The following is a 22,539-nucleotide window of genomic DNA, read 5'->3' on the forward strand; positions in this document are numbered from 1 at the left end:
GTCGCTCCCTCAGGCCGCGCTCTCCGATTGGCTGCCCCCCTTTTCCCCGTGCTCTTCCCACTAGGGAAAGGAAGCGGTGGAGGATTGGCTGCGGTGTGTCGGCTTGGTGAAGTACCCGCGGCTGCCGCTGTGGAGCGCTACGCGGGGCACCGGCGCCCGCCTGCCCGTCCGTCCGTCCGTCCCCTCCCTTCCTCCCCGCGGCCGTCGCCGTGCCCAGCTGCCCGGAGCAGCTGTCCCCGCTCTGCTCCGCCGCCCCGAGGCACCCGCGCAGCCCGTCGGTCCCCGCTGCAGCCATGTCCAAGCCGCCGCCTAAACCCGCCAAGCCAGGTAAGGGAGGGTCCCCGCAGCTGGGCCCGCCGCCCCCGGCCTTCTCGCTGTCAGCGCGGGGCCACCGTGGGCGCGGGGCGGCCGAGTGCTGACACGTGGACAGCGCGGGAGCGGGGCTCGGGCTGTCGAAGCCGGGCGGCCCCCGCCTCTCCCCGCCCCGCCGCCATTAAGCGCAGCGGCGCGGGCTGCGGGTCTGTCCTCGGGCACGCCGCGCTTCGCTTCTCGGAACTCATAGCGAATGGCAGCGAAAGCTGTACTGACCGGTTTGGAGCGCTGGGTCTGTCAGCAGGCGCCTTTCTGCTGTGGTCTGCTGAAGCCTCCGAGCTTCTTCCACGTACCAGCTTCCTGTGAGCTTTAACCCGCTGAGCGTCTTTCTGAGTTGGGCTGAAATGGGAAAAAAAGGGCAGCGATAGGAGGCCCGGCACTGCGGTTGCCCGCTTTGAGGGTGCGTGGAGAGCTGAGAGCTGAGAAGGGCGTGGTGCTGCTTTGAGCAGCCAGATACGCAGGAATAATTTTTTTTTCCAGTCAAGCGGTTAACTGATTCACAGAATGATTGGTGAGGCTTAGCACAAGATCCTTACGGAATTCAAGGGTTTGACTCAGACGTTCTGTGCCTGATATTGGGCATCCCCACCTTGCTGGGGTGCAGTCTGTGGTAAGACGCAGGCTGCTGCCAGAAGAACGGGTTCTTGTACCCTCCCTGTCACTTTGTCCTTCAGTTTGGTGGCACAGCAGGCTGGATTGGTGCTCTGGCGCTGCAGGGTACTTCCCATGTTTAGGTTATTTTAATGTTCTAATGAACTTGCTGATCTGGTTTACCACATGATCACTTGATGCAGCAAAAGGAAATGGATAGAAATAAGTGGCTGAAGAAGAAGGAGGAAGAGAATGAGACTTTCTTGGTAGTTGCTCTCAGGGCTGGTAAGGAGTCATGAATGTCATTTTACGGCATTCCTCCTTTTTGAAGAAGGAAAGCCTTTACAGGTGTTTTTGCAGAATTTTTTCTTTTCTGAGTCATCTTCTGGCTTCCTCCAAAATATTTAAACTGTCTGCCTTTGTCTGTAATATCAGTTACAGTTTTAGTAGTATCACTGAACTTCATGGAGGTTGTAGACATTAAAATGTACTGAATTAAAGACATAAATGTGGGGTCTGCTTGTGCTCAAGCAAGAGTAGCATGATGCTCTATTTGTTACTAGCTTCTGGGCTGCAGATGGGGAAGAGTCTTCTTCATCCATTTGCTCCTGCCGTGTTTTATTTTCTTCATTGACTGTTATATGGTATCCAGTGTGTAAACCATCCCAGCTTAGTCTCAAAGCAGCAGTCTACTTCCTTTGCCACTGAATTGTCACAATTCAAGCAGACAGAACAGAGAGTATGACTTTGGCTGCTGTTGTCCTTTAAGAAAGTGTTCAGGAAGCAAGCGTCCAAACTAGAGATGGAAGGAGATAACACTAAGACCTGGTGGCCGGGAAGTGTGCTATATTCATTTCTAAAACAGCGAGTGTTTCGTCACAGTGCTGTTGAAGATTACAGTTACATATGAATGCCCAGACGGTGCTTTAAAACGTGCAAAACAGGATGTGCTATGGGAAAAATAGTAAGTATAGCAGCGAGTGGGGTTTTCTTCAGTACATACAAGATTGTTATTTGATGGAACGCTCTTCCATTGTTATAATCTGTCTGCGTGGGCAGTGCATTTGATTTCACTTGTGAAAGAGAAGGCTTTGACATCAGTAGATTTTAGACAAGCATCTAATGATTGTCAGCTCTTGAGCCTGTATTCTGGGGCCTGTGGTTAGCCCTTGAGTAAGAGTCTGTGACTGTTTGGGAAATTTTATTTTCCAGTGTTCTGAGACTTCCCTTTAATACAAGCTTCTCACTTTGCCTTTCTGCTGAGGCTTTTTGTACTAGTTTGGAAGTTGTTCTACTTGCCGCTGCAGATATAAAGATCTTTTCTTTTAGGTCAGCATGCAAGAGTAGGATTTCCCCTGCATTCTACAAAAACCCTATTGGTATCTCAAATGTTATTCTTTTTAGAGGTCATTTACCTCTTAGACATTTGGTGTATTATGTTAATTCCAGTTGTGTCTTTTGAACCTGACAAGCTGCACTGACTCCTTCTAGTTGTCTCCTTGAGTGGTGGTGGTGATGTATTTTTGGCTAGGGTCTTAGGTAGTGTGAAGCAAGAGCTCTTAGGAAGCTGGAAATGTTAATATTTTTTTTTCAAAAGAAAAACAACCCCTTATTACTTTCATATTCTCCAGGTAAAGTAACGATTGTTAATCTTGGACTAAAGTCCATGCAACACCTAAGTTTTACAGAGAAAGACAAGTCTTTGTCTGAAGGAAATTACAGTTTAAAGTGATTCCAGTTGAGAGGAAGTGAGGAAGGAGGAGGCATAACATACGTAACATAAAGAGACACTACCTTAAAGTAGGTTTGTTGCCTCAGCAGCCAGTAGTAGTTTTCAGGGTTAAAAATAGAACACTGAATATAAATACTTAATTTGAGCCGCAGTCAAGTTTCTTTCACATTATTGAGATAAAGCAGAAGCTGTGGCAGTTGCCATTCACAGAAGCAAAAGCTCTATGCTGAATGGCATCCCTAAGGTCTCAGTAGCTTGTCACACTAGGCCAACTCCTGTAGTGACTGAAAGGTTTCTGTTAGCTAGGGAGAAGTGGGTGTGTGAGTTTGGGAGTTGCACTACAGTCATGAGTTTATATGTGGGAGACATCAGCAGAACTATGAAAGAGTACAAACATGAGTGCTGAACTTGCATTTCTGGCCCTAAACATTCTGTTTACCGCAAGCTTCTCAAGCCCCCTACAGGTGAAGGTGCTTAGTATTTGCAAAAGTTAAACTAGTAATAAGTAGAAGATTTCAGCATTGTACTGTGCTAGTCAGAATTCATTTGTGAAATTGTTCATGTCAAATGTGAGGTGAATGCACCTGCATGCATCTTCTCTGAGAATATCCTGAATTCTGATTTTCTATATACAAAGAATAAACGTGCTGTTAGTTGCAGCCTGTGATTTTCGCAGGGTTATCCTAGCTTGTCATCTACACTGGCACTGGTCTGCTCTTTGGATTCTTCTCTGTGTGTCTCCAAACACCCTCCTTCCTGCTCTCCCATTTGTGTGCCTATATTCACTTCCCCTTTCTAACAAATGCTGCTAAAAAGTGGAAGGTGGCTTTCCAAACGGTGGGACCTCCACTTTTCTGCCTTATTTAAAACAATACTTAAATGCTGTGTCATACTCTGTTGTGCCTGTGTGCCTTCAGCAGTACTCCAAATTTAAAGCACCAGTCTTGTAAAACGCTCACTCTCTTGAAGTCCTTGAAGGTCAGAGTGCAAAGTACTTTCTTTTTCAGTTCCTGAAAAGTCAGGAAAAAGTTTACAGCTGCCTGTAATGTTCTGAGAAAATAGCATATTTCTGAAGATATGCCTATTGTGTTAAAGACTTTTCTTTCCTTACTAAAAGAGACCGCAAGCATATCACAAAAGATCCTGATCTGTGAGTTAACCATGTTACTAGTTCTTGACAAAACTTTCTGCCTTCCAGATGCTGTCACCAGGTTGTGTAGCTCCTTCGTAGGATCTCAGGCCAGTGCTGTGTGTACTTCTTTGCCAGTGCAGTTAGCAAAAAGAAGATGATGCCTCTCTTGCGTCAGAGAAAGTAAAATCTCTAATGGTGTTCAGGGAGGACACTGTAACTAACACAGACCCTGGAACTGGCATGTAAAATAAATAATTAGTGCCATACAAGAATCAGCCTTCTTTCATTCACAGATGAAAACAAGTAAAAGCAAAGGAGAAAATGCTTTGTGTAGAAAAGGGATTTTTAATTGTAGCATCTTATGATGGTGTAGAGAAGCTGAGGTAAAAGAGCAGAAGGGAAGTGGGGGGGAGGGAGGGTGGAAATGCATTGCTGAGAGAGAGAAACGAAATGCTTCTTGTAGAAATGCTTAGCACATCTTTGAAAGCAACCTTCTGTTATGCTGCAATTAAGTAGAAATAAGCATCAAAACTGATAGGAGGAAACAAAATGTTTCTGGTTATTGAGAAAACTCTCTTTTTAATTTTGCATTTTGCAACCTGACAGTGATCCATGCTAGCTCGGTACATATTGGAAGCTGCATTTTTTTTTTTTAACTGTTGTTACTGTTTAGCCACTCAGTTTCTTTATTTTCATGCAGTTAATTTGCTATTCATTATCTTGACGAATCAGTTTTACTTGAGAGAGGGCAATATTATAAATCTGAATTGCCTGTTTCCTATTTAGAGTATTTTATAGGGGAAGTTGTCCTAAGAATTCAGATGGTTTTTGGACAACTTGCCTTGCATTCCTGAGTGAGGTTTTGGTAAATTGTGGCATGGGGAGTTTCTATGCCTAGCTTATATGTATGTCAGTGTAGTATGCGTAGTATCTTTTTCTGTCAGATAGCCACACTGCAGATGTTTAGTGTAAATCCTTTAAGAAAGGAAAAAGTCAGACTTGTGGCAGAAGAAGGGAACTGAAAAGGATTATTCAAATTTGTCCAAACAATTAGGGAAATACTTGTGGGATATATCACTGCACTATGCTTTGGTTGATTTTATTTTTAGAAAGGGTAGCCACTAACTGTCTAGAGAGTAAAGGCATTACTGTTTGCCCGATATATTGAAGTATCAAAAATAAGTGTTCCCCTTGTTATAGTTAATCTGTTAGCTTTGCTAAGTTCGGATCACTGTTTGTACTTTAGTTCTCTGTCCTACAGGAATCTCACGAAGTGGTGAGTGATGGAAAGAGGAGCACAGCAAGTCCTCAGGCACTTCCTGACCATGAACTTATTAATACTGAAGGACACCAGGCAGAGAAAGCTGTAAATTTGTCCACGTGCCTGTGGATGTGCATCACTAAGTGGAAGTACTTGCATTCAAGTGACTGCAGCTACTCACATGTCTAATAAAAGGCAGTTTATTTCCAGATCAGAGCTACTAGTTTAATATTCTCTCTTAGGCTATATATTTTGTTGTTTTAAAAAATTGAGACTGATTTGTTTGTTTATTTATTTTTGCATTAAAAATAATTCCTATGAAGTGGTGAGTCCTATTGTTCTTAGCTCTTAAATTCCCCACTCTGAGCAGATTTTCGTGTCTATTTATCAATAAATATTTAGAAGATAATTTGAAAGTGCCAGATATAAGTAGTGTTTCATTCCCATGTAGAGTGCTGTGAAATTATGGTGAACCAGACCTGCAGTTTTGTAGTTGTGGATACAGAGAAAAGTGTTTTAGAACATGCTGTGCCTGTGCTGTGCCTGTGCTATGTTTTGACATTTGGGAAGTATCATGTACACACACACACAGTGCAAATTGTCTTCAGCTTAAACAGCATTTCAACTGTACTCTGATCTGCATTTCCTTTCTTCTTCTCCAGTTTTCTAAAACTGTGAAGGATGCAGTATGTTACTACTGTACTGGGAAATGTACACAGAAATCTAAATTTCTTGTTTATCCTTGTCTTCTGCTGTCTTCTCATTTCTCCTTTTAATATTTTTTATCTTCCTTTTTAGTCTGCAGTTTCTCCTTTTACTAAAATAAAAGCTTGAAAATTGGTGGATGGTGGCTGAAGTCATCAAAGGGTTTAGTACACAGTACTGTCATGAATTGTGCTGTCACCTTTAAAGCCTAGGAGAACAGACAGTACCACAAACCATCCAGCTCTTTATGCCACACATCCTGATTTGTCGTCTCTTCTTTATCCATTTTTGTATTTATTTTTAATTTACTTTCAGCTGAAATTTGGATGCTTTGTGCTGAAGCTCTTAGGATTGTCATGTATTTCTGTCTTCTTTTTGTTTGTTTTCTTGATCATTTTCATATAGGTAATGAATAAAAAGGTTTCATGCTTTTATCTGCTGCCGTAGTGCAGGCATTTAGTTTTCAGGGCATAGGAAGATAGGCAAATGCATTGAACCCTTTGTGTGTAAGACATGGCTGCTGTGTGAGAGAGCACTAGTAAAACATTTCACCAAACTGAAATCTTACAGTATTACTCAAAATTAGCAACTGTTTTGATTACAGGTTGACCCATAGAACATGTAAAATGGAGTCTAAGAAGCTCCATTACACTGTGGTTTATTTGCATCATTGTGATATTCAGAAAGAAACCTACATAATGTTAAGACTTCAGATATTTCAAAACAAATGAAAGTCTGTATTGAGCTCAGTCGAAATCAATGGATTTAAGGAGTTCAGTTAATAAAGTTATGTAACATGCATGTTTTTTCTCCTGAACCCATCTTCTACTTTGTACTCTTGAAATAGACCTATACTGAATATTTAAATGTTTGTAGGGATACTTCTTTTGCAATTAATGAAATTAAACTTTTACCTCTTTTTTTTCTGGATGCTGCTGCCCTGTTTGAAATAAACATTGCCTATTTAGTGGTATTGTAAACACTATAGTTTATTTTCTGCATCTAAGCAGAGTATCATGTCCGCTGTACCTGATATAAATAGGACTTGCTGACCATTTGTCATTTTTCTTCAAATCCTGCAGTAATTTTTGTGTCACTGCATTGCTTACCTAATTAATCAGTTCCAAATGAGTATGGGAACATGTGTCAGACAGTCATTGGTTTGTTTTCTTTATTTTTTTCCTTAATTCTGAAGCATTTAAGTTGCTGTTAAAAAGTATGTGTAACATACATTGTTGCATATGATTGAAACAACACTTTGCATCAGAAATCAGTGACAGTACTTACATTGGCTTAGATGGTGAGCCATGAAGGCGGTGTTAGATGTACAGAACAGGCAACATCCAGTTGTCTGATCAGTTGACACATTTCCTTCTTCATAAACTATACTTGTTTGAGTGTTTTTGTCGTTGCTTTTATTGCTGTGGGCATGCCACAGTCTCATTCAGCAAGCAGTTTTAAGAGTTAAGGAGAGGAATTTACTTGTATGTGGGATCTCTGTTAGCTCTGTGTGTATGCAGTGTGTTCAGAGAATATATTAATCATATTTTTTTCTTTTTTCCTTTTAGGGCAGGTTAAAGTATTCAGGGCCCTATATACATTTGAGCCCAGAACGGTAGGTATAATTAGACTTAAGTGGTTGGTGAGACTTATTTTTAAACTTATCCATAATAACACTTATTAATTTTGACAAGGTTGAACTATCAGGTTTGCTGTAGTACTTTGTCTGTGAAAAAGTGTGTTGATCCTTAAATATGACTTTTCTTCTGAAGGCAACAAGGATAATTGGGAACTGAGACAGTATTGATGAACTGGGACCAACCAAGAAAGGGGAAGAGGTTAACAAGCATGGAATGTATTTCACTGCTTTGGTTGCACAGTGCTCAGTTGGGAAAGGCTACAGTCTTGTCTTTTGCATTCAGAAAGATCAAAGATACAAAATGCTAGCTGCAGGCATGTCAAACTACAGTATCAAAGACTGTTAGGCAGTTATCTAGTTTCTGTATAATTAGAGATGTTACTATTTTGAAAGAAATGCTCTATATATTCTACTTTTTTACAGGTAATTATTTTACCAAAGTACATGTATTTGTATTTTTATTTACCTTTTTATTTTATTTTTTTAAGCCAGATGAACTGTACTTTGAAGAAGGAGATATCATTTACATCTCAGACATGGTGAGTCTGACACATCCCATACAGACAGAATGCTTCTGAGATGAAGTACATCCCTTTTAAACTCTTCTCCCCTCTCTCTCCAGAGTGATACAAATTGGTGGAAAGGAACATGCAAAGGGAGAACTGGACTAATTCCCAGCAACTATGGTAATGTCTAGAATATTTTCCTTTGGTAAGATTTACAATCAAAGAAAATGACTGTGTGAAGATTACTGATATACTTAATTTCAGAAACTGATAAAAATGCTGGCATTTAACAGTACTATAACAGAGTATTTCAGTTTATTTCTAAAATATCATCACCATCCATCAGCAGCATACAGGCTGTGAGTTTGCCAAGTGTTTGTTTCTGGATGTGCATGTGATAACAGTCACTCTTATTTAACTGCTTTTCCCCTTCCAAATATAGAGGAGAGTTCAACAGAGTACAAACAAAGCTCATAGCCTTACGTTGTTCATATTTGTAAGGAGTATATTCTTGAGACTTTCTCATTAGCAGTATCTTATTTATTTAGCCCATATGTTGTCTTGTCTAAGTAAATGTAATGGTAGGCATGCAGAGCCTTCAGTAACTTGGAAATCAAGAAGTTTGACGTAGCATGGGGTGGCTTTTTACCAAGCTAATCAATAAATCACTACTCAAATTGTTAAGTAAAGTCTGTGTATAGACAGGAAGCTAAAGCAGATTGTAGGCAACTCTGTAGATATACTCTGGCAGGTTTTTTTATTATTATTATTTAATTGTTTGTTTTTTTTTCCTCACTATTCTATTTGCCATTTGTTGCTTTTTACTGAACCTATTCAGCAACAGGAAAAACAAGCAAACAAACATTTTAATGGGGATTCATGACGTCAAATATACCGTATCTACTTTGACAGAATAGAAACTGCTTTTTCATTATCAACTTAACATTGCTTTGAAAACCCACGAATGCAGTTAACACGCTTCTTTAAATTCCTCCCCGGAAATGTAGGCAGAATAGCTATGTCATATGACATATTGCATCAAAACTGTTAGTATTTTGCCAACAGTGCGGTTGCTTTGTGTTGTCCTTTCTTCACTAGGCAGCATCACTGTAGCAATGCTATGATTCACTGCCCAGAAGAAGAGATACGTAGAGATGTGAGTGGAAGCCTATAGTGCAGTTGTTTGGACCCTGGCATGTAATTTCACTTCTAGAAAAGTGCTGTGACTTATGGACTGACTGTGCGCTTGCCATCTGCCAGAGTAGTTGATGTTATATATGATAATGATTTAAATATGCTTACCTGCGTTCATATTTCCTTTGGACATTGCAGGGTTCTATATTTAAACCAACAGCTATTTCTGTCTGTGTTTCTACTGTGATCATTTTGGAAAACTTGCTTCCACAATGTTCTACTGAAAAACTGTCTGAGCAAAATTTAGCTTCTGTCAGCATTTGTGAGATGTTACCTGGAGTACTGTGTGCTTTGCCATAAAAGAGAGGCACGGTCATGCTGATGAGTATACAGTGAAGGGCCATGAAGATTATGAAGGCACTGCACATCTATGAGGAAGGGCTTAAGGAGCTAGGACTTCACTTAGAGAAGGTCCAGCTGGGACCTTATTAACCTGCGTTAATACCTAATAATACCTGAAGGCAGGATACAAAGAAGGTAGAACTGGGTATTTTACAAAGGTGCCTAATGCCAGGGCACAGACAGGAATGTGTGAGATTTCCTTTGAACATCAGGAAGCACTCTTTAAGCGTGCAGGTAACAGAGCATTGGTACACATTGCCCAGTGAGGTCGTAGTGTCTTCCTTGGAAGTCTTCAACAGCTGCCTAAACATGGTCTTGGGCACCCTGCTGTGGGTCTCCCAGCTTGAGCAGAGAGGTCGAACCATGTGACCTCCAGAGGTCAGTTCCAACCTTAAGCAGTCAGTGATTTTCAGGCCAGACAGGAGTGTGTATGTGTTTGCAAAAATTTAATGTGTAAGCAGAAGTCTATGCAAAAACTGAGAATGAAAAATACTGGGAATGTGTCTTCTTCAGACAAAGAATGCACAGTTCCCCAAAGTCTCCTTCACTGGCTATCACGTAGGACAGCCTAAATTTAGTCTTAACTGTAGAAACATTGCTACCTTCCTGGTGAAATTCTGTGCTCCTCTGCAATCTTATTGAGAAAAGTGGAGATGAACATGGAAGTACTGAGGCTCTGGTGGGGTCTTGTGCTCCATCTGCTGGTCTTGAAGGAACACATTTTAAGACTGAATAGAAAAGGTGGTGAAGCCAGAATCAAATGTTATCTGCATTAAAAGTAAAACTATTAAGAGTTCAGTAATAATTATAAGAGCAAAATTATTTTTAGGTTTCTGGCAGTGTTACTGGTTTAATGCTTTGTAATGCAAGCACTATTCAGTGTCACTGGGACGTTTTACTTGTTTAATGGCTGTCTTCTCTGGAACCAGCTTCTCCAGATCTCAAGTGACTAGAGGGAATGGCCTTGTGTTGTGTGAGGGGAGATGCAGGTTGTATATTATGGAAATGGTCTCTGAAAAAGTGGTCATGAGACCACTGCAGTGAGCTGCCTAGGGAGGTGGTGTAGTCCGTGTTCCTTGAAGTGTTGAACTATTTGGATGTTGTACTGAGGGGCATGGTTTAGTGGGAAATATTGGTGAGTGGTAGATAATTGGACTGGTCATGGTTGTCCCCAGTATTCTGTTTTTGGTAGCTAAAGTATGTTATATCTACTTGCTTTGCAGCTGGCTGTAATAGCATTTTCATCTGAGAAACCTACTCTCACACTGTCCCTGCCTTTTTAATAAGCTGTGGAGCAAGAGCTTGGAGAGCCTACTCATCTCAGACTGTACAGTCATACTGCTTAAACCCTTACTAGTAGCAGACATTTCTACCTAAAAAGATTTTTAAAAAGGACTTGCCAAATCACAGCCTGACTTCCAGATGTTCTACAGTGCTGTTCACTTTCTTTTTGCTGTTGTGACAGGACACTGACCAGGAGCTGGTGGGTGCTCTTCCTTAGTAAAGCCTAAAGATTGTGAGATGAAGAGAAGATCTACAGACAACTGAGCTTCCCTCTGTATTGTTTTTTTAAGCAGTTTTGATCCACAGATCTTTCCTAGGTTTTCCAGGGAAAATAAAAACTTCTGTAGAATAAATTGTAGTCATACTGACAGTGGGTTTTCTTAGATACTCTACTCTTTCCATTACCCTTGGAAATATTCTCGTAACTCTTGTAGCATGCAGCTACTTAAAAACATCTTATAAACTGTAGAAAGGCATGTAACAGCTGAAATAGAATATTGCCAGATTCCCAGGCCTGCAGCCTCCGATCAATTCAGTGCTTCTGTTTGAAGTTTTTACAAGCTATTAGAATTGCTTTTCCATACACAAGAAATTGAGTTTTATCAGACTAGTCTAGGCATGTTCAACCTGCAAGCAGCCTGGCACAGCTCACAATGCGGCTGCTGTGCTCCATCATGGCAGTGGCTCTAACCCAAGTGTGCACCCATCGCTTGGAAACAATCAGGCTGCTGGCACGTGGTCTGCCCAATCAGAATTGGAACCAGGACGTGGAGAGGACACAGTGGTGAATCTTCTTGCTCCCACCACACAGAATCAGACAGATCAAACCCTATGTATGTTACATGTGGCACGTGCTTGTGCTGCTTGTTGAGAAAAACACAGTGATTTCCAATACTGGTATGTCAGCCCTGCCTCATTGCATCTCAGAAGAAAAATAAACCTGGTAAAATAAAAATTTTGGATGGAGGAAGTGTTCAACAAAATACGTACAGATGAGGTTTTGCTTAATTTATAAGGAAACTGTGGCAGTTTTTCAAAGTTTACAATTTGAAAAGACATTATCTGCGGAAACCTGCTGCCAAATTTGATGCGTATCAAGGAATGCTTTGTGAGGAGGTGGTGGAACTGAAATGTCTGTCATATCAACAAAATCCGATTTATAAAGTTAAAAGACTGGTATAAAGCTAGTTATGTAATAGCTAATCTGACTGCAAAACAATGAAAACCATTTACTAATGGTGAGCTTGTTGAGCATTGTTTGGAAAGTGTGGCAGATATAATGTGTCCTGAAAAAAATAAACATTTTTCTGAAATCAGTTTGACTCTAGGCTGTAGCCAGGTGAATTGAAGAAATAGGAACATCTATAGAAATTCGGGAAGTAAAACTGCTAATTTTGAATTCCATGCTTTGGTGATCAGTGAAAGCTGTATGTATGGCTGAACTTGCCATTTTCATTGTTTTCATTTTCTTTCACTGTTGATGAATATAATGTCACTAAAGAAATTGTTACTTTGGTGCCGTTAAAAGGCATGACTAAATCTCTTGATTTGTATAAAGCAGTAAAAATTACACTAAAGCGTTTTTCTTTCACCCTTGTCAATGTACATAGTATAGCTGCCAATGGTGCTATATAGCTGCCTTGGTGATGGTTTAAAAAAAAAGGGATTTATAATATTAATAGAAGATGATGCAGTTGGCACTGGCAGCTTATGTTTGGTGAAATATCACTGTGTCATGCATCCAGAAAATGTATGTGTGGAAGCTTTAAAAATGGATGATGTCATACAAATCATAATCAAAGCTGTGAATTTCATTAAGTCCAGTGGGCTGAATTTTGGCCAGTACAGGAGTTCCTTAAAAAATGTGGCTGCTGATTGTCAGGACATAATTACCTTTCTGAAGGAACATGGCTAAGCTGGGTAAAACACTAAAGATTTTATTATTTGTAAAATGAAATCAAATCATTTATGGAATTAAAAGGAAAATTTGAGCCTGAACTTGAAGATAAATAAGGGCTAATAGATTTAGCATTTTTAGTGTATTTGATCCCTCATTTAAATATACTCAACAGTCATTTTCAAGGTGAAAATCAACTTACCTGTTCCAAATGGTGACTGTTCAAAATGGAACTGAAATTATGGCAAATAATTTCATGCATGTGTTGGCTAAACATAGACCAGTGAATAGTGAAAAATGTGCAGCTTTGCTTTCATTTCGTTTTAGAGAAAAGTTTAACAGTGTTTCTTTACTAGGCTTTTATAACTGCCTTAACAGAGAAAAGTGTCCTGTGCTTCACAATCACACCTTATTCATATAATCACTTCTTGCCAGCGTATACATTTGTCAACAACTGTTTCCAGGGATGAATCACAGAAGAGTACTATTTCATCAGAAATATCTGCCAGCTGTCTTGAGAGCTCACTGAGAGTTAAAAGCACTTCTGTTGAACTAGACATTGATGCATTAGTTTCATGAAAATAAGGTCAAATATTGCACCATGGGTTTTTTATTTATTTATTTTATTTTTGTTGCTTTTTTTAATGTTTTAATAACATGCATGTATATGAAAAGTTTTGCTACTTTGGTACATTAGTTCTGTTACATAGTTTGTATGTGGCCTGAAATAATTCTTCACTCACTGCGGCCCAGGCAAGACTAAAGGTTGGATACCCATGGGCTAGTCTTATCACTCACAAGTCTCTGTTCAAATCCAGATTGAATATGTGTTACTGGCTTCTTCAGAACTAAGAAATAACTTTATTTCCATGCAGATTTTGAATATCCTCTTTCAGACATAGTTAGAATTTATTGTCTGTTTCATTTCAGTGGCAGAACAAGCTGAGTCAATTGACAACCCACTGCATGAAGCTGCCAAGAGAGGTAAGTGTGATTTGGATTTTAGTTGTGTAATGCTAATGCTAAAATACTTTGTTTTGTGCTAAAGTAATATATTTAGGGTGAGAATATCCTGTCTGTTTTGGTTGCCTTACATTTTGATCTAATCATTTAGGTAAGTTTAGCAGCTTTTAGAAGCTGGTTTATGGCCTGGTAAAGAATTGACAGTAAATAAGATCTGATTGTATGCACAGCAATAATGGCTGGTGTTATCCATTTAACTTTACAGGCACCTAAAGCTCTCTTGGGAATGGAACAAAAAATGTTAATTATGAACTAGACTGGTTGTTTTAGAAGTTGTAACTGTTGTGGATAATAATTGTTTCCCTTGTTTGTTCGTAGAGAACAGAGAGAAATAAGTGCTTTTAATGATTGTTAACTTTTTAAAGGAAAAAAAAAAAAGTTAAATGGAATTTTTTTCAGGCAACCTAAGCTGGTTGAGAGAGTGTTTAGATAACCGAGTCGGGGTCAATGGCTTAGACAAAGCTGGAAACACAGCTCTCTATTGGGCATGCCATGGAGGCCACAAAGGTAGGAAATAATTAATTTAAAATAACTGACCTCTGATTTTCTTGACTTATTTTTACACAGATTTCTGAAGTCACTGTGCTAAATAATAAAGCCAGGACTTTTTCATTTCATTCTGATTATTTAAAGAAGTTAAAGTGATGTTGAGATCCATCAAATGCTATGTATTTTATTGCTGCCATTGAGCGGGTCATTATAATCATTGAAACTGTAAGAAGCAGAGTGGTAAGAAGGACAGACCAAAAAGAGTGTTGTGTATTCTGTCTTAGTGTTTCATGGTGACTAATAGTTGTTTTCTTAATGTTTTCTGGCTATTAGAGATTTTCATTAGCTGACTAGATTTTTCTTTTCTTGAATATTAACTAAAATCTATACCTTGCATGCAAATAAGCACAGTTTGTTTCCACTAAACTCTTATTTTTCTCTGTTCTCTGCAGATGTAGTGGATGTTCTGTTTACCCAAGCAAACCTAGAGCTGAACCAGCAGGTAGGACACTTACGCTAAAGATGTGATGCTATTCATCCATGGTACAAGCCAAAAGATTTTTTGTTTGATTTTTTGCTGTGTTTTAATCCTGTTGCTTTTCCCTCTAACTCCACAGAACAAATTGGGAGACACAGCTTTGCATGCTGCTGCATGGAAAGGTTATGCAGATATTGTAGAGATGCTGCTGGCAAAGGGTAAAGATCTTCACCAAGATTTCAACAATCCTTACAGCAGACTAGCTTCATGAATGTTTATTCATGTGTGTTTTTTAAACTCCTTTCCTATTACCAGGTACAGTCCCTAGCCAGCTTGCCTGCCTAATTGTATAAGCCTTACAGAAAGTTCTGGCAGCTGTTTGAGAAATAGACATTTATTCTGCTGCAGATAAATTTTATCCTGCTTTGCAGACAAAATTAGGAACTTAACCCCAGAACAGCCATTTCGTTTGCTTCCTGAATAGAAAGGGAGAGAGGCCAACAATTTCCCTAGCCAAACCTTATGGAGAACATCCTTAGCTTTTAGTCTGCTTCAGATTAGTCCACAGATAAAATTTCCTTGTCCATTATTCTGAGCTGTTTACTCATGCTACTGAAAATTTCCTCATAATACCATTGCTGAAGATGTACCTGAACAATCATTCATGATGGAAATTTTTTGTTATAAAGGGGCAAGAACAGATCTGAAGAACAATGAGAAGAAACTGGCTTTAGAAATGGCAACCAATGCAGCTTGTGCTTCACTTCTTAAGAAGAAACAGACTGCAGGTATTTCTTATTTTTCTTTAATAGGTTTTTCATCTTTAGAGGACACTTACAATTTAAACTAAAAATCAACATGTGATAGCCATAATATAACTACTTTGGAGCTATGTGGGCTAAGAGTTTGTTTGGAAGAGTTTATCTGAGATATGATAGAGGCCTGTGGTTCATAACATTCAGTGTTGCTGACCCCCTGCAAAATGCCATCTTGTGTCAGCAACGTAGACAAAGGAGTTTGTAGAAACTGTAAGGGCTATTCAGAAGTAAAGTAAGGATGGAAACAAACTTCCTTTAAGTTCATTACACCATAAGAAACAGGGTATGAGAGTAAAAGTGTATGGTATGTTCCTTTTTAAACATCTGTTACTCTAAAGTAAGCCAACAGAATAGAAACTTCTTTTGTTTTCTGGTTACTCTTCTCAAAATTTTTTATTTCTATATTTTGCCAAATTGACTCTCAAGTAGAGAAATAAAGAATGCTTATGGTTTATTTATCAGTATAGTCTCATTGCCTCCTACTTGTGTTCATCTGTTCTAATAGCACACTGTCTATGTTTAAAAACAAAAATAAATGGAAAACAACAACAAAGACCAGAAACTTCTAGGAGATACAATCTCACTTTAAAAAGCTGAGCAAAGACAGAATTGTTCAGTGTCATATAAGCAGTGTTATCTGTGGCTTTCAGAAGGATGAAATTGGGGTGGAAATCCTAGGTGAATCACACATGAGATGGAAAATATCCTAAGAACACATATCCAGTGGGATATGCAGTCCAGCAACTGTACCACTGTATGGAATGCATGAGAACCAAAGGTAAACTAACCTGTGGATAAAGGATGGAACAGTTGAAGGGAGTGTTTAGAAGACTGATGATCAGCTGTGGTAAAAATAGCAACCAATTATTTTGATAGCAAGTAGGAATACTAGGATTTGCTGGAAAATATTAATGAAATTGACATCAGTTTGTACTCAGAAGAGAGCAACTGTAACTAGGGGAAAGCTTTCCTCTGTTTCAGTACAAATATTTTTTTCTAATCTTAGCTAATCCTATTAGGAGTACTGTCTTCATTTTTTCCTGTCTGTTAGAAACACATCTGATATGGGAGTATTCTCAGTTATAATGTCCAAAATAATTGTATTAATGTTTTGTTCCTGACTGTAGAAATATTACCTACTTATGTTGCATCACTCCTCAATTATTTTTGTTTCATGGCTTTAGTCTTTACATTTCAGTTGGCAGGCTCTGATAATCTCACATAGTATTTCCAAGTTTGCCTTATTATCAGTTCTAACTTAAAGTAGAACTGCTAACTTCTTTACTTACTTTTCTCCCGCAATTTGGTCTTTCACAGTCTCTGGCACCACTGGTCCATGTACTTTTCTTCTATTCAGTATTATCTTAGCCATTTTTATGAAATTTTGAAAAAGGAATTAAGTCTTGTTTCAGTAGTTTACATGTCCCCATTTTCAATTCTCTTCCTATTTAGGTACAGTTTTTATTATAGTTCATATTCAAAATACTGTTCTCTCTAAGAAACTGTGGGAGCTTGTCTGACAACTCAGGCATCTTTTTGTTTGCACTTTGAAGATAACACACAAAATAAAATTAGTGCCAGCTTTGCTGTACAGCTTCTAAGGAGCCAGAAGATGGCTCCTGAGAGTCACTGAGAACAGAGTAAGTGTAGGAGATGTGACCACTGGCTTAGTTACTGCATGTAGGGCTGGATGTCACTGCTGACCTTGCTGAGGAACTCCATGCTTGAGATACAGATCTTCACCCCAAACATCCATTAGTGCTAGCATGCCTAAATGATATAGGAGTCAATTTTCTCATATACTGATTGTTAAGTACTGCAAATCAGTGAGGTGTTTGTTTTGTTATTGTCTTTGAGGCTTTGTCTGATTTTTATCTGACACTAAAAGAAAGCTTTCTTTCTTTCTTTCCAGGTACAGCTCGAACATTAAGTAATGCAGAGGAATACCTTGATGATGAAGATTCTGATTAGCTTTGTTCATGCAACCTAAAGAACTACAACCTATATTCCTATTTCATTCCCGAAGTGTATCTTTACAACTATAAAATTATCTTACTTAGAGTATTGCAGTCTTCCAGTTTAGCATATAAGTGAGAATGAAATAATGCTTTCCAAAGTAATAATCTTCACGCGTATCAGAAGATGCCACATTTTAGATCAGAGTTCCTTTGGAATTATCTGACAGGGGATGTGTGGCACAGCCTTACCTCTCTTATCTGTTGAATGGACAAAGGAACAGTCTTCCAAACGCACAGTTTTCATCTCAGACCTTCCCAGCAAGTGCCTTGCATCTCTGGAATAACACTCCTCACACTTAAAAGATCCCTCTGGGACAGCAGGACACCAGTGCTAACATTCCTCAGAGCTTCTGCAGGAATAGGTTCCTTTGTGCAGATGAGTCAGCCAGGCATGAATGGAGATGCTACTGTAGAGATGGCCATATTCTGACCATGTGGAGCCAAGAAGACAGCATACAGTTTTGTAGGTTTGAGTATTTCTATTTTTTTTTCCTGTCCTTCTGAGTATAACGGGTAGGAAGATCAAGGCCTGCTTCTGGATTCTCTTTCTTTTGTACTGCTATGGGCCCTATTCCTGAAATATAAACTCAGGTGTAATAATTGCTTAAGTCAGTTTTGCTTGAGAAATACACTTAATTTTGGACTTAGTGACTTGATTATTTTGCTTTTTTGGAGTGCATTTTGAAACTCTTTGTAATGAAAGGAAGACTGAATATTTTTCTATTTATCCTGCCTACAATTTGTTTACTGATCTCTTGCTTTTATTTTTTAAGTGTCCTTATATATATTTTGTCCTAAATTACCTCAAAGCTTAAAGTTTTTGAAGGAATGAGGGAAGATGTATATTGAATATACTACAGGTATCTTCACAAGAGATATCTGAATAAACATTTTTTAAAACTATGGTTTCTTCCTGTGAATTAAAGAGAGCTAAGATTGAACCACTTTCAAGCTTTTCTGTAGAATTTAATAAATAGATTGCTCAAATAGGTGCAGCTAAAGACTGCACCCTACTGAGGGATACTTCTTTGCCCTGATGGGAAGGGAATGGGGAGTGTATTTGCAATACAATCTAACTTTGAAGATTTGTTGCTAACTTCCCTGTTAGCAGCTTTGACATTTTCAGTCCAAGACCACGTGGTCTTTGACACTTTGATGCATCAATAAAAGGAGTGAAAGATGGGGGATAGAACAAAATCGCCGCATTTCAGATTTTAAAAGTAGTCTAGAGCACTAAGATTACAGTTCTAAAATATATTGAATCAGGTATTCATATTATTACCCTAGAAAGAAGAAAATACAGGTAAGGGTTTTCAAATGAACACTTTCTATAGAAAGCTGCGTGAGATTGACCAGAACTGTGAGGCTGAGACGTTGCACAAAGCGATCTATGAATAGTTTCCTTCGCAGAAGAGTTGAAGCATTTCAGTTCTAACCTGCTGAAGTGTTAAAACTGATAGAACATGTGTTCCAGCCCTGTGAAATGCTATGGTCAGCTGAAAAATGATAGTTCATTTTTTGTGAACTCAGAAGTGAAAATTCTAGAGGGGAAGAAGAAAATGCCACCAAGATTTCCTCTCTCAATTTCGTTTAGAACTATTGTCGAGCAGGATTCACAGTAGGCAGAAACTGTCCTGCTTCTCATTTTATCAGCTAGTTATTCTTACTAGCTCATTTGCAGCACGGTCAGGCCCCCTGTTAAGCAGAGTGCTGTTGATTCATGTGGAGTTGCATAATGCAAAGACCTGTAAAAAGAGGCAGCGGAAGGAAGAAGGTTCCTGTGCCTGTGAAATAGGTCTTCTTTCTGTATTAATGGAGCTCACAAAGTTAATATTTGTTTGTGTGGGAGAGGATGGCTTTTCCTCAAAATTACTGCTTTCCTGTCAGAAGTTTGGAAGCAGATTTGATGTTAACTCTCATCTGATGTCTTCTGTGACTTTTCATCCTGAAAGTTCATTGTGGCATTAGTTTTAACATTTGTGTATTATACTCATGGCTGCAGATTTAACTACTCCCAGAAGACTGGCTTGTTCACCTGCAAGAATATCTGGGTGCTACAAAGGTAGACTAATGTCAGAAATACAAGTTGGATTCCCCTCAGATGCTGCCTTTGTAAAGTCCTTACTGGAGCGTGCTGGGGGACGACACATCACAAGGCAGTTAATGTAACACGTTTCTTAAAGTTACTGCTAATTTTTTTAGAACTTCATTTTTTCTCATGCAACTGTCTGCTCATCTTGTGAAATAAAACTTGCTGTAAAAATAAATGATTTCTTGTCTACATAGCAGTTTTCATACACGCATATATATAAAAGGAAAATGCATATAGTTAGTATTTAGAGCCAGAGTGAAACGCTGCCGTATCTTACTATTTATACAAACCAACTTTCTGCCCTTCTCTCCAAAATGTGACTGCAGCTACATGGTTAAGTTTGAGAGCTTCTCCAAGGAAGGCTGGCTGCGTGTCTGTAATATAAGAAGTGTGGCAAAATGGTAGTTGTCAGGCTCCTGGTGTCACCTAATTCCACATACAAATACTTTCCATGAATTACGTACATCCTTCTGTTGAAAAGCAGCTAAGCCTCAGAATGTTGTGCTGTCTGGGGACAGAAATTCTAATTTGTTTGGGACTTCTTCAAAGCAGTAAATTTTCATCCACAATCAAATGCTTAGTCCCTGTTTTCTGTAAATATTTAAACTGTTCTTGATCTAGCTCTCAGGCAATCACTCTACGTGGATGGTTTTCAATTTACTACAGTATTTTACTATGACAAAACCCACCTTACTGAATTCAACTCTGGAATGAACATTCGCCTGAAATGTAACTTGCTTAAAATGATTGAGGTAATATTAAAATGTTTAAACTTAACTAGTCCACTGTCTTAAGACCCTCTGCAGTTTGGGACCACACCTTTTTCTTGAATTCTAGTTTGTGAAGACTGCTTGGTGCATATGCTTGAGCAAAAAAGGACTGCATAAAGTAAGCTAACTAAACCTTGCAATCATTTTTATTACATGCTATTCAGTCATATTTTTGAACATGCAGCCCATGTCAGTGGATTAAATACCACAGTTTTTGTCTTCTAATGAAGCCCTTGAAATGTAACTAAGGTGTGGAGTAAGGTAAGAAATAACAGACAATGGAGCCAGTGTTTCTTGAGACAGAGGTAAGCTGAAGGTAAGTGTTTCAGGACAGTATTTGTGATGCTTTAATTCAATCTCAGGCAACAGAAACAAGTAGAAATGATTTTAGAGAACTTGAAGCAGGATTTTTCAAAAGAAAATTATATAAAATTAATTTAATATGAAATCAGGTATATTGAAGTACTAAGCAGATGATTGGCTTTACAAAGTTGTGCTGTAAAGTTGGAAAAGTTGAAAATTAAAGATAATAAAAAAACAGTTCAGAAAAACATAATCTTAAAAGTCCTAAGGCTTAGGCATGGTTGTAGTGTCTGTGACAGTGGAACAACTTCATGAGGTACCAGTCTGCAGCCTCTCCAAGAAGGCTGCATTGCTGCTCTATCCTTATGTGGAACTCAGTGGATTTCCTTCGCGCTAACTAACGCAAGTCCAGTAGCACCAGAGGACTCAAAGACACACTTTGTGAAACAGTCTTTGAATGACAGGTGAGTATCACTGTAAAAAGCAGTGGTCCAGCTAATACTGATCCTCTCTGCTACACAAGGTCGTCAGTTTTCTATTGTCACAAGCAACTTAAAGGTCATAGGCTGAGGGAGCTTGTGGCAAAGGTAACAGCACAAGTCCTCAAACTTAGCTCATCCATGTCATGGAGTACATGTAGTTAGGAAAGGGTTGGTAACTTACCCCACTGCCTTGTGGGGTAGTTTTCACTGAAGCCCTGAAGTGAACCTGGGAGGGTTTTTTCTTACTGCTAATTATCAACTGATTTCTTTATTTGTGGCTTTAGATGTATTGGAACAATAATCTGTACCTGTTGTCTGCCATCAACTGGGAGCTTTTTCCTTGTAGAGATGGATCATTTGGAATATCTTCTATTTCTGAGCATGAAAATTGGTGTTTCTAATTCCCTTTTGTATGGGAACTGCTGAATCACGGCCTGAACCACTGACTGGTCACCTGAGGTGAGCACCAAGTCAGCCATGGGGCCACAGGTGAAGGTGATATACCTGTGTGAGTGGAAGGGGTGGAGCCTGGCTCCACCTCTCCCAAACCCCATTTAAGGGCTGACCACCACCAGGGAAGGATCTTTTCTCAGAGATCCCTCCTACATGGAGTCCCCTGTGGGCCTTGTCATCCTGAAGGTGAGCTATCTTCTCTTTTGTATTATTTGTATACTATCTATATAGAACTACTCAAAATATACCATCATCTATACTATTTCTTTGTGAAGTACTATCATCGGGAGTTATTTACCCCACACCTTTCTAAAAGCTGACAGAATTTAAAGGACTGTAGTGAGATTTAACATAAAGCAGCTTGAAGATTTCAAAGTACTGCAGGGAAACAGGGCATTCAAAAATTAAGCACATTTCTGGTTGCTGATCTGACTGATCATCTCAAGTGAGTTGTGGTAAATGAGTAAAGATAGTTGGGGAATGGAAGACTTGAAGCTCAGAGCAAACCAATTTCTGATTTCTTGATTTGTGCACTACGTGTATCTTTGTTCACTGTTTTATTACAGTCACATCTCAACTTATGTCTACAAGGAAATCTTAAACAAATTAATCCTGAGCCTTCTCTGGAGATGTTCAACATAAATTATATTCTCAAAATTTACATCTACTTTTTGTGTGTATTTTGTGTTCAACAGACTCCTGTAGCACAGGCAGTTCCATGGTGTTAGTTGTCTAATTCAAACTTATTTTAGGGAAGATTTTCATTTTGTCATAGAATCATAGAGTCATAGGATGGTTTGGGTTGAAAGGGACCTTTAAGAAGATCTAGTTCCAACCCCCTGCTATAGACAGGGACACATCCTGCTAGACCAATTTGCTCAGAGCCCCATTCAGCCTCACCTTCAATACTTCCAGGGTGGAAGCATTCACAACCTCACTGGGCAACTTGTTCCAGTAT

General features: G+C 39.1%; 1 protein-coding gene across 1 annotated transcript; it reads left to right on the top strand.

The window, feature by feature from the left end:
• The first annotated feature begins 258 nt into the window (after positions 1–258).
• Positions 259–17,842, top strand: OSTF1 (osteoclast stimulating factor 1). The gene is made up of 10 exons (XM_065745575.1): positions 259–327; positions 7,362–7,408; positions 7,921–7,971; positions 8,055–8,118; positions 13,586–13,639; positions 14,078–14,185; positions 14,620–14,669; positions 14,785–14,863; positions 15,335–15,433; positions 17,376–17,842. Exons 1-10 carry the CDS (start codon positions 294–296, stop codon positions 17,432–17,434), a joined length of 645 nt encoding a protein of 214 aa, XP_065601647.1. The 5' UTR covers positions 259–293; the 3' UTR covers positions 17,435–17,842.
• The last annotated feature ends 4,697 nt before the right edge of the window (positions 17,843–22,539 follow it).

The sequence above is a fragment of the Cyrtonyx montezumae genome, unplaced genomic scaffold (genome assembly GCF_038088225.1).
Source record: "Cyrtonyx montezumae isolate F1298 unplaced genomic scaffold, pur_monq_1.0 scaffold_36, whole genome shotgun sequence".
Classification (NCBI taxonomy): domain Eukaryota; kingdom Metazoa; phylum Chordata; class Aves; order Galliformes; family Odontophoridae; genus Cyrtonyx; species Cyrtonyx montezumae.

Bases quoted from the DNA above. Each gene is read 5' to 3' on its own strand.
- OSTF1 (XM_065745575.1), top strand. From the start codon at position 294: ATGTCCAAGCCGCCGCCTAAACCCGCCAAGCCAG. The intron at 328-7,361 runs GTAAGGGAGGGT...TTTTCCTTTTAG, and splicing joins GCCTAAACCCGCCAAGCCAG to GGCAGGTTAAAGTATTCAGG. The intron at 14,670-14,784 runs GTAGGACACTTA...CTAACTCCACAG, and splicing joins ACCTAGAGCTGAACCAGCAG to AACAAATTGGGAGACACAGC.